This window comes from Liolophura sinensis, chromosome 6 (assembly GCF_032854445.1).
Source record: "Liolophura sinensis isolate JHLJ2023 chromosome 6, CUHK_Ljap_v2, whole genome shotgun sequence".
NCBI lineage: Eukaryota > Metazoa > Mollusca > Polyplacophora > Chitonida > Chitonidae > Liolophura > Liolophura sinensis.
In genome coordinates this window covers 46,108,804-46,121,276 of record NC_088300.1, presented here as the reverse complement: position 1 = coordinate 46,121,276, position 12,473 = coordinate 46,108,804, and the positions used below count along the sequence as shown (strand labels likewise).

General features: G+C 37.5%; 1 protein-coding gene across 7 annotated transcripts in view; it reads right to left on the bottom strand.

Annotated features, from left to right (window-relative positions):
* The window catches only part of LOC135466489 (dihydropyrimidinase-like), a 55,137-nt gene that overhangs the window by 15,607 nt on the left and 27,057 nt on the right, over window positions 1-12,473 (bottom strand). Inside the window, exon 1 of one of the 7 annotated variants that reach the window (XM_064743998.1) lies at window positions 4,724-5,045. The exons of the other annotated variants lie outside the window; for them this stretch is intronic. Within the exon in view, the coding sequence (XP_064600068.1) occupies window positions 4,724-4,753 (30 nt within the window). The 5' untranslated portion in view covers window positions 4,754-5,045. Of the gene's footprint in view, window positions 1-4,723; window positions 5,046-12,473 lie in introns of those variants that run through there. 7 annotated transcript variants of the gene reach the window in all.

Here is a 12,473-nt window from a genome sequence, read left to right as displayed (position 1 = left end):
TCAAAACTTATGCAATACATAACACAATGTCCTATGTTTTTTTAATCCTAAAGCCTTCGATATTAGAATTCTTCATTCTGTTCTCATGTTTGCAAAATGTTTATCCAAGCATACTTTGTGGGCATTATTCTATGAAGACTTATAAAATTAGACTTTTTGTGAAGCTCGAAAAATGGGCAACTCAACTAATGTAATTCTGTCTCTAAAATCAAATTAAAAATTTGCAAAAATAGCACTAGGTGTTGCTCTTTCATGAGCATAAAGGTTGAAGAAATAGAATATTTGCCTATTAGCACTGTAGTACTACCCAGTTTAAAGCTGTGAACCTGAGACAGAGTGAAGTGTCAGCTCTATCTCTCACTGGATACAGCTGTGAGGTTGTTTAGCACAGTGCAGATGTTGTTCTCTACTCAATACACAATTATGTCATCAATGCTGCCAACAACAGATGATCTCCAAATCACTGGATAAATCTGTTTTACTCTCACACAACTCCTAAAACATACATGTACCTCAGTCTGCATAGCAGTACATTATGTCAAACCTGAGATTAAGAGACGGATCCTTAAATCAAATAAACAAAATCTGACAGTACTCATATTTATTAGGTACCTTATACATGTAGTACCCTAATTCCTCACCCTTTTTGAATATGAAAGAGAAACTTTCAGTGCAATTTATACACATTTATAATCTGACTTTGGAGACAAAACTTCATTGGTTGGATCGGCCAATTTCAGGGCTTCACAAACAGTATAATTTTATCAGTTTACACAATGCTGTGGTCGCACTGTCCGTCTGTCTGTTGGTGGAGTGGTCGGGTAATGTTTGACGTCCTATCTCTTTAACAGGAATCATTCATTTTTTTTAGATTATTTATTTTTACATCAACAACATTCTGTGGGATGTTGCAGGTAAGTACAACTCAGGCTAAAAGTCATTTGTTTTACCGCTTGTATCGTGTTCCAAGATACTCATTAACACTCCAGTGGCGCATGACAAACCATTTACTGGGCTGTGTCGGACACCTATTGAGGTGCGCAGGATTATCATTCGAAGGTGTGAATATAGTTCTGTCTACAGACACACCCTTATTTGCAAGAGACGGTGCATCCCGTGTTTCAGGTATTTGAACATATACTAACCACGAAAAGTGGAAAGTATATCTTGCAATGTGTAATCTACCTGTGCACAACAAAATCTTCCTGATTATAGGGACTAAATACGCGATCAAATCAATGACTGGTGTCGACTTTCGGCACACTAATTTTGATACACATTTATATTATGCCATATAGAACCATGCAACAAATATTTTATAATAAACTGGCCAAAACTTCCCATAAATTTCACAAACCAACATGACTTTCTCGTGCATAAAGCAGGTGCAACAGCGTGCGCTTCTCGTCCCAACACAGGCAGACAGCAGTCTCTTGTGGCTGTGCCTCTGCGTGATCCTTCGCACTGATGTCTTATCATTTGTTGCGTTTGGACAAAGGTGACGTGAAAAATAACATCATGTATTCATACTACTGCAAGGATTGTGTAAGCCTCACGTCAAAAGAACTAAAAAAAAAAAAAAAAAAAAAAAACCAGCAGGCTGCAGACCTTTTACTGTACACTACTTCCGGTTGACACACATTAGTCGCTATTCGCAGCAATCAGGGTTTTCAGCAAGTAACCTGAAATGGCTGGTGTATATTTTTTTATCTGAGTGCTGTGTTGACAAAGTTTCCAAGATTAGCCTACATCGATTGTCTATACAGACATGCTCAGCTGCTGACTAAACTGCCACCCAGGATGTTGTACAGTGAATTCAGTCCCAGCAGCCAGTTTTCAGAGATTAATTTATTCCTATTGTTCATGATTTTCAAAATCATACAATGTTTGTCAGTTAATAAGGTTTGACGCTTGTGAGTATTGTTTACCTACTCCAATACAGCATGCCTATTGTTCTTCAATTTCTGCAAAGTGTCGCTGCTAGACACTAAGCCTACTTGAATTCTTCTTCCAAGTCTCTGCATGACACTTTTGAATATTTTAATTTAGCCTGGGATTAAGACAGACGTCTATATCTTAATCCCAGAAAAAGCCTGAAACAATCTAATTTGCTGTTGCTGCTTATTAAACACCCATGATATTTTTCACACAAGCATAGTAAACACCAAAACATTATTATCCAAACTGAAAAAAAAAAACACAACTCATAATCATATATTCATTGATACATGTATAAGTTATTCACATATACTGTGCCTCAACTTTTATTCAAGTTCACAAATAAAATTTGATATCCGAATTCATCTGGGTGCTGTGCAAACCCTGTATTGTTAAGCATAAATTAACAAAGTGGAATGAATTCCATGCAAGCATTTTGCAGTAACAGAAAGTCAGAAAAGAAAATATTTTAAGGTACACTGTGCCTGGTAAGCCAAAAGTTTGAATAAAATATCCTGGTGCAAATGGGAAATTACTATTTCTGTTTTTGTGTGAAAAACTTTTAGAACAAATAATTTTTTTTTTCCTGCGTTCACTATGTGGGTGATTTTCCTACATGGTTTCATGCAAACTACAAATTCTCAACAGTCATATGGACAAAATTTAACTTGTCCTGTATCATGTTTGTATTTTTTACCACTTCTTTACATGAAATTCATATTGTAATACTGTGTTGTTGTTGTTGTTGCACAGTGTGTCAGCTTCAAAGTATCAATTTATTGTTCTAATTGATTGAGTGGCAGATAATTTTTCACTGCGAAATGACTCCCACAACAAGATAAACCTTTTACGGAAGAAACAAAAGATATTTGTCCATCTTTTAACTTGTTATGGGGGATGAAGACTGAGCTAGTTTTAGTAGTCATGGTGATCGATTACAAATCTCGCATGGACTCACTTGTAAATCACTACTTAAAAGGAGACTGCCACTTTGCGATCAAAAGCACATACATCTGATATTTTACTGCAGTTTCGTGTATTCATTGTGTTAGTCTTTCAAAAATCTTTGGAATCATTCTAACAAAGAAACTATATTTTCCATCGACAACTTCCCACAGCCAGTACCTAGGCCTACCAATGCTCAGTCACAACCACTCTATAAAACCTCTAGGATTGCACTTACCTCCTGCCTGGGTTTGACTTTTCCCTTAAACTGTACTGTATTGCAAACTTGTGCTTGTTTTATTACAGAAGATGCAGAGGTTAATTAGCAATACAGTTTTGAAAGTGACTCAAACCCGTTCTGAAACCATAAGGTACAAACACTATATGTCAATTGAAAAGTGTCAGCAGGTTATTGGGAATATATTCTGTAATAACCCATCCGGTATCTGCATAATTCACTGACAGGTATCATTTCTCCTTAGTGCTACACACAGTATGTCTGCTTGCTTGGTCATGTACAAAGCCTTTGTCTTGCACAGTAAGGCATTCTTATCACAGCCTATGCTACAGTAACATTGCTCTGAGGACCTTACTGCCAAGTGGGTTTATTTATGTCTAATCGTCTTACCCAGAAGGAAGCTTGGTCAAACTTAAGTTGTGGGGTCAGCAGATAAGAGGCCTCCTACCCTGACAAATACCTCTACTGAAGCCTTGGACTATCACACTAACACAAAAAGGTCACGTCTTGTTACACAAATGCATGTACAAGTATCAGAATTTTTTCTCTCCAGTTTTTGCTAAGGACGACTTCCAGTTACTCATCATTTACATTGGTATTTTACTAAATAGTGAGTGTAAACTGGATACCTAAATACAAGTATTATGTATCTCACTGTCTTATTCTGAGATATATTTGGCAGTCTATCAATTGTAATGACTGTATTTCATTTTAAGTTTAGCATTTTTAATTGACACATTTAGATTCATCCACCCACTTAAGATCTGTTTTGTGAAGTTTGATTAATTTCTGATCAATAAAAATTCAAGTGTTGGCTTCAAGTAACAATTTAACACCTTTATGCGTTTCTGAAAGTGCATTTTGGTGTACGGTACCAAACTTTAGATGAAATGCAGTCAGATTTGTGCACAATGAACATTTCTAAACAATGAATGCTTTCCATGGGCTGAACAGCAGCCTGCACAAGTCAGTGATGCACCTGTGGATTTTGCAGCCGGTCACTAACTTTATCTATGCTCTGTGCAGACATAGAGAGGAGATATAGATCTAGACCAGGACAGGACGTCAGGTTCTGTCAATATTGACACTACTCTCCCCACAACCACTTCTCCCCAGTATAATACCCATGTTGGGATCTTCAATGTCATCAGCACAGGAGCCATCTATAATAAAGTAGTCATGCTCCTAACACACACAGACACATTCAAATTTTCAACTGAATTTCTGCATGACCAGATACGAGATATTATGCTGCGTGCATCCAAGCATTTACCGGCATGAACGGAAATAGTTCACACGGCTTTGTCTGATGAGTACCTGCTGATGCAGTTTTGTGTTTGAAGTCAACATATGTCCAGATACAATGATAAACACTCAATAAATTACACCGATTCTGACATGTCATGTCTAAATTACTGTACTGCAGAGCCTGTTATTTGAGGCATTGTTGACGGTTGTCTTGAGTGATGCTTAGTGACAGCACCGGTATACAAGTACACAGACACAACTGAAGTTTTCCCACCACTAATTAGAGCATGTTGATGCACGTCACTGGGCAGATTCCAGGAGAATTAAGATGTACAATGTTAAAAACAGAGTTACCTGTTGTTGACCATTCACCTGGTCAGTCATGGCTGGATCTGTTGTCTGCTAGCACACCTGTACACCTGGTTGACCAGTGTCTGATGATCAAAGTAATAGTCAAGCAGATGTGAGTTTATGAAGGTCACTGATATAACTGAAGCCAAGTCTGAGAATGTAGGTCTGACTGACACAGCTAAGTAACTCACAACGTCAGCTGTAATCTAATCCTAGGTACGATAAGTTTGTCACCTGTAATTACAGCCCCCAAAAATTGAATTTAAAACTAATCCCTCCTACAAACAGATCTAACCCATTCACTGCCTGGCCTTCTCCAACCTGAGATGGGTGTGACAGCCTGCTGGATACTCCCACAAGGTGGAGATTTTAGGAGGTTCTCTTGGGGGAGACCTACAAACCAAGCTGCTTTGATCTCTATATTCACAAATAGCCTAAACTGACCTAGATGATAAGAAGCGTCACATTTTACTAAAAGCACTCCACTGTCAGACTAATATGCAAAGAAAGGAAGAAATTTTGTTTTGAAGTTACCAATCATATACAAAGATTCTTCTCAGCAGTCTCATATATGGAAGTAATTCATAAAATATTTACAAAATTAAGCAGAAGATAAACCAGCCAAATTAAAGGAACAATAATGAACTGTGACCTTTAAACACAACTTGATTATTTTATTACCTGTGATTGTTTTATATTTAGTGGAGGAAGCTTTGGAAGGTTATTCAGGATTTGGAAATGTGCCTAGTGCTTAGCCTGGAATTAGGCCATTGTCTGTTCACATGTAACCATGACTCTACTAAACAACCATTATTTAACCACAGGGTTATTGCTTTTTAACATCTCTGCCCACCTGCAACCTGAACTGCCGGTTAGTGACCATTTATCATTCAACTTAAAACTTAAGAAGTCCTTAAGAAGTAAAACTCAGCACATTGTTCTGCAGTGAAGAATCAGTGTACAAATTTTTAAATTCAGAGAACAAAACATTTCAGTTGTAGCTGTGTATGAATTAAGTCTTAAGACATTCATAAATACGGGCCCTGACTTATGAATCTTCGTCTCCTTCTACATGTACCACTCCTGTTATGCACCACACAGGCCTCTGTACATTCACAAGTAATTAACTGCCACTAACATCATATTTATTTATTTGATTGGTGTTTTACGCCGTGCTCAAGAATATTTCACTTATACAATGCCGGCCGGCACTATAGCGGGAGGAAACCGAGCAGAGCACGGGGGAAAACCCACAAGCATCTCGAGGTTGCCGACAGACCTTCCCAGATACGGCTGGAGAGGAAACCAGCATAAGCTGGACTCCTAGCAACCACATTGGTGGAGGTCTCCTGGGCAGTAACATAATACAAGCTATACTGTAAGATATTAAAATGCTCCAGAGTGTACATGTATATAATCCTCTATAAGAAATTTAAATTTATACAGAGTACATGTATAACTTTATAAATGTTTAAAAGCCGAACACTTGCTCTTTTTATCAGCATGAATAATGTAATGCAAATAGTGAGAGGGCACATAGCAGCCTGAAGACGAGCAGTATACGCTGTTAAGTTATCTGTGTTTGTCCAGCCACCTCAGTGTGTTTATCTTAAACATTAGAGCCTGGGATTTGCCCAGCCTCAGGCTCTCTTTACCTTGGTGCTCGCATGCTAACGATGTGGATGTAAGGGTTTTCACCTGCATTCTACAGCCTTAGGGTGTTAATCACTGAGCCAAGTGTAAGGTAAGGAGACCAGTCTGTTCTCCACATTGTCAGTGCAATTAACAAGACAGGGGACATGGAGATAGTGCCTTGAAATACATTACTTTATCACACGGCACATTGACCGTGCAATGAAATGGCTAGAAAAAGTGTGAATATTTTCTAAATTTAGATTACTTTATCAATGAATAAAAATCTTCACCTCAATATGTGAACACAAATGTGTGCAGGGTCTAATCTAGGTTACTTCCGGAATACTGACATTCCAAATATTGGTGAAAAAAATGACACAAATTAACCCATTGAGATAAAACAAAGGCTTCTGCCTAATTGCCACTTTATGTGTCTATAGCTTGCTGGGATACAGAATGTATGAGTGGATATATTAGCTGGGGAAGGGGAGAGAAATGCTACCCCCTGAAAATCCAAGATGTCTGTTGTCATCTCAGTCAGGGGGGCAGAACTCCTATTTTTATATACCAACAGCAAGCAAGTTGGAGTGAGGCCAGTATGACTCAATCTATGAAACACACTTCCTACATGTACATGGCTATCTGCAAGATTCTTATGGTTAAAACATTCTGGACTTGCTGGCCTGGCAGTAGTTATTCCCCCTTATTCTGGACAATTGTATGTTAACAAATGAGCGAAAAAGAACTTCATTTTAGGGTTTTGTTTCACTGGCTTACTTCAGATATAGATACAAAAAGATTTGGTCAAGTTATTTTGTTAGTAGACGTATAATGCATATGGGAAGGAATGCAACAACATTTGTCCCCTACAAGACCGACATGTATTAACATATACAAGTACATGTAAATGTACATGTCCAATGAAAAGCAGAATGGCACATTCCACATTGTCCCCAAGAGTCCAGAGGTGTAAACATCCCCTGTGAAACATCTGTAAATGGACTTGTCCAATTAATCTTTGACCTCAGTTCTTCTGCACAGAAGTGTTAGGTAATTACCCATGACAGGAGATCATGCCTCAGGGTGAATCCTGATTGGAAACACATGGGTGTAGGAGGCTATGAAGCAGGTTCCCCCTTGTATATGTGCAGCTGGAACCCTTGCCCCTTCCCTGAAGGCTATCACCAAGTGAATGAGGAATAAACATACTTTGATGTGGTACATGACTACACTGTGCATCCATGTACTTATTCACAAATCATAAAGCAATGTGAATTAGTGACAAGCAGCTTGACTGATAGATATTTGGAGGTAGCTATACTGACGCAATCATGGATGAAAATAATACTGCTATTTCCCACCAAATGTCAACAGACAAGATTTTATATGTATCTGACCACAAAAATATGTAAAAGGTATCTGAACAGGTATAACTTAAACCTTGGAAGATTAACAATGTTGTAAAATAAGCAAAATAGTGGAGAGAATACCATCATTCCTCAGCCCTTTTGCATATGAAGGAACAACTTTCAGTGTAATTTATGTACATTTTTAATTTGATTTTGCAGACTAAACTACATAGGTTGGATTGGCCGATTTCACAGCTGCACAAAAAGTATAATTTTATCAGTCTAAAAAGAATAATGCCTTCAGAATATGCTTGAATAAACACCTTGCAAACATGCGAAAAGGTGGAATAATTACAAGACCATACTTACTTAAGGTGTGACTCAATATCACGCTGCTGCAGCATATAATGTATATTATGATATGACCATCAAATTGTCAGGTCCAGATGAACAGTCGTAGCGTCCATAACATAGATCAAGACTGGAGATTTATTTTCATATTCAATTCAAAGTATATGTGTGTTCATCTTATGTAATAGAAATAAACTAGATACTCTAGTGGTTAAAATATGGACAGCTGAAAGCAGCCATGGTGTCAGTCAACACGAAGTCTGATGCTTAAACAGGGGGTAAATCTAGCTATGACACATATCCCCCCCCCCTCCCAGAAGCACTGCCACCACTCCCCCCCCCCTTCATGCTGTATTCAGCTTACTCCACATACACACACATAGATGTTAAGTACTTTCCCTTTCCAGTCATAACATCACTCTGTTGATGAATATCCAGGTACGCACTGCTATCAGATCCTATAGCACAGACACAGCATGGCTAGTTGTACCACTACACACATCTGTCCATAATGACAAATGAGATATAATATTCATCACATTCTCATCAACAGATGCCTAGGGGACAAACATTTTCCTCATTTTACAATCAGCATCAGCACCCCGTCCCTCACCAAGAGAAATCCCCTCCTTCCCAGCCATTTCACTGATATTTTCCACACTTTATTTTTTACTTAAAAGTTGCTGCCTTAAATCAGTTAAACATATTTAAATCTAAAACAGGTTAATGTTTTAGATGTATATCTATCTTACCCTATGTAGTAAGTTTCAATATTGATTTTTTTTATATAGTTCGCATTATAACTCTAGAAAACTTCAGGTGGGAAAAATCATGCATAGTTAAAAAGTAGCGTGCGGAAAATGTCACATGATAAAAATGTGCCATTTGGAAATTACTTGTGGGAAAACATTTACAAAGGCAATATATAATACATCCAAGCTGATACACGCACATTAACAAATGTGAATAACATTATTGCTATCATCTGAGTCAGCAATTGCCCATTAACATGTGAACAGCTGATGACAATACTTTATTATGATGAAAATAGGGGCTAGGCCATTTGTGCCTCAGCCTGTCAGTATGCACATATTTGAGCACAAAACGCTCCCCAGAAACTCTGAGACCTATTATTAATCTAGACACATAATTTGATAAGGGGAAAAAAACTCTTTATCTGAATAAAAGCATTATCAACAACAATATGAAATTCCAAGGACAGAACCAGGAATAACAATACATGTAATATTAGACCCTATCCCATACAGTCTTACTGAGCTTATTGTACACAGTATACAACTCATTTGGTATACATGTTGATTCCTAGGCTGTGTAAACATCTAGATGTACATGCATAAGGCCATGTAACATGGATACTGGTATCTTCTTTTAGATACGATTCAGGCAGCCTCACCCCATGAATCTTTAAAATATTTACATGTATGCAAAAGGCCTATCCTGGGCCTAAAAATCAAGAGTCCATTTATTACCTGACTTGATGTAAATCTGAATTTGCTGACTAGAAATCAGCATGCAGGCATACGCAGGGCAAATTGCTACACATTTCAACACAAGTACCGATTCTCGACATTTTGCTCTCTTACACTCAGACATTTTGCTCTCTTACACTCATCTTCATGCATGTTGTATGATGCAATTATATCTATATTGATGGTAAGAATTCATAATGCCTGCAAACATGCTATACAGGAGCTAGGAAATAATCTCTTAATCGTACATAATAAATCATTCAAAGCCCTGGCTATATATACATTATATAAGGCGGGGTTTATTGGGAAATGTTTTAACATGTGTACACGGTGTGAAATTTAAGCCGGCCCGCCAGTGACTTGTGGTAGACAGGGCTTTCTCAGGCAGGGAGAGGAAACCATATGTAACATTATGGTATCAGTTAGAAGAGGAAGGAGAGTACTGGTGAATGTACCCTTGTTTGCTGAGACCAGCCCACATCCAGGCCAGGACAAGCTATATGAAGCTCATACTCTAGTATAGGGCATATATGTAGTAAACAGGAACAGATAAAAGGAGGTACAAAATAAATGCAGTCATAAAGACTTCCATAAATTTACCACAAAGAAGAGCAAAACACACAACGGCCTGACCCTAATTATAATCATTGAATACAAAATCATATTTCAGTTTCTTAAATTCCATGAGGAAGAAAAAGAGAGGGGAATCAATATTTAGAGTGTTGAACTGATGTGGTTACAATATATTATTGTAATATTTCTATGTGATTTATTTCGACATAATACACTCTGTATAAACATTGAACAAATTTAAACATTAATGCTTATATCCCTTATCTAGTATTGTTACCTTTGCCCTGCCTTATTTTAAGACACGAGGGGTCTCCGTGGCTCAGTCGGTTAGCGCACTAGCACAGCATAATGACCCAGGAGCCTCTCACCAATGCAGTCGCTGTGAGTTCAAGTCAAGCTCATGCTGGCTTCCTCTTCGGCTATATATAGGAGGGTCTGCCAGCAACCCGTGGATGGTCGTGGGTTTCCTCTGGGCTCTGCCCAGTTACCTCCCAACATAATGCTGGCCGCAGACATATTAGTGAAATATTCTTGAGTACGGCGTAAAATACCAATGAAATAAATAAATAAATTTTAAGACACAAATGTGTACTTTACAACAAATGACACTATAATGCACTGCAACAAATCAGATCAGCTGTAATATTTATATATGCAAATGTATGTGCTCAGCAGATTTATTCTGTCTGTTTATAGCCTATATGCCATTAATAGATGCCATTAATAGATATACACGTACACATAACGTATGTGGTTCTTACACTCCAGTGTACACAATACCCATTCTCTTACAGCTGGCAGAATATTGATCAGTCAGTTCTCCACTGCTGTCACTTAAGTGCCAAATGTCAGTTACCATGGCTAAGTCAGGCCTGTGCTCATCAGTATATTCATAGGCACACGCCCAAATGATCAACACTTACTGGTCACTGGTAATGGTCGTCCTACAGGCTATTAGGCGAACTATTAATGCCCAATTGACCAGGTGATTTGCTCACACTAGCTGCTTACATGATGAGCAGTTAGGTTATTAAGACCAACTGGTCAAACGAAAGTTTGACGTACATGATTAAGTACCATGATGAGAAATAACAATAGCATTTCTTCTCACAGTACGCCACATATCCAAAAATGAGTGTTTTATGCTAATGCATTTTTGTTAAAGGTGGGTTCATGTCAGTTGTTGCATGTTACCTCCTTTTTCAAACTTATGAAATCCATTTAACAAACAGTTGCCCCCCCCCCCATCTGCATTACCCTACAGGAATCATTTTCTTTGTTAAAAGATAAATGCATACCAATTAAAGACTTTTCCTTTCTTTCAGTGTAGGTATGTTGAAAATGTACATATGTAATTTGAAAGCATAGTTCAAGTGACTTTTATTGACAGAAAGAAAATTTTTTAAAAAAGTGACAAATTGAAGTTGTCAAATATTTCACTCAATAATATCCAGAGTATAACCATAGTAACAAACCTGACTAGAAGGTTTTGTAAAACATGGAGGATTGTGATAAACGTGCCACTTCACACAAAAACAAATGTCAAATATAAAACTGTGTGCTTAACCCAGTTAGTAAACTTTGAAAAATAACAAGTTAAGAAACTAGGAGATTAAATTTCTTGTTGGCAAAGGCATTAGCTTTGTGACAGGGCAATGCCTTCTAAATAACTGTTTAACCTCAGAGCAAAGAGGCTGCCACAAAATATGCTACCAGAAGCTGGTGCCTAAGAAAAAATACTATGAAGAGATGAAAAAAAAACCCACTCACAGAGGGCGCACAGCATGAAACTACACACAGAGCTACACACTCTGGTAGACCATCTTCCATTACTACATGTACATGGGATATAAACAACCATGTATACATACATGGCTTTCATTTTAACTATTATAATTTTTATTTTTGAAAGCAGTAGTCCATAGAAAAAATAGTATTGAAATAATCAAGATTTTTTTAAACTATTTATTATTATTTTTATCAATAATTAAGACTAACACAGTGTAACACATCAATCAAATAAACAAGTAAATAAACAGCACGAGTGGCTAAGCAACTGATGGATACATTAGTCGTGCAGACAATTAACACATAAAAAAGTTATGACAGCTGATGTCCATCATAATCGTAAATAAACAGTCCATGGTATCATCTACTACCTGCTAGGACAGTTATTTTATAGTCCATGTGGAGATTTGAAAAGCAACAGCAACATCGATTTGGCCAAACTGGACATACAAAATTGTCCATTTTGAGACTAAATTTTTCTATTTAGACTAAACATCGATATCATCAGCAGACAACCAGAGCATTCTAGTGCACCCATATTAGGGTGTACATTATGCGAACTTTTAT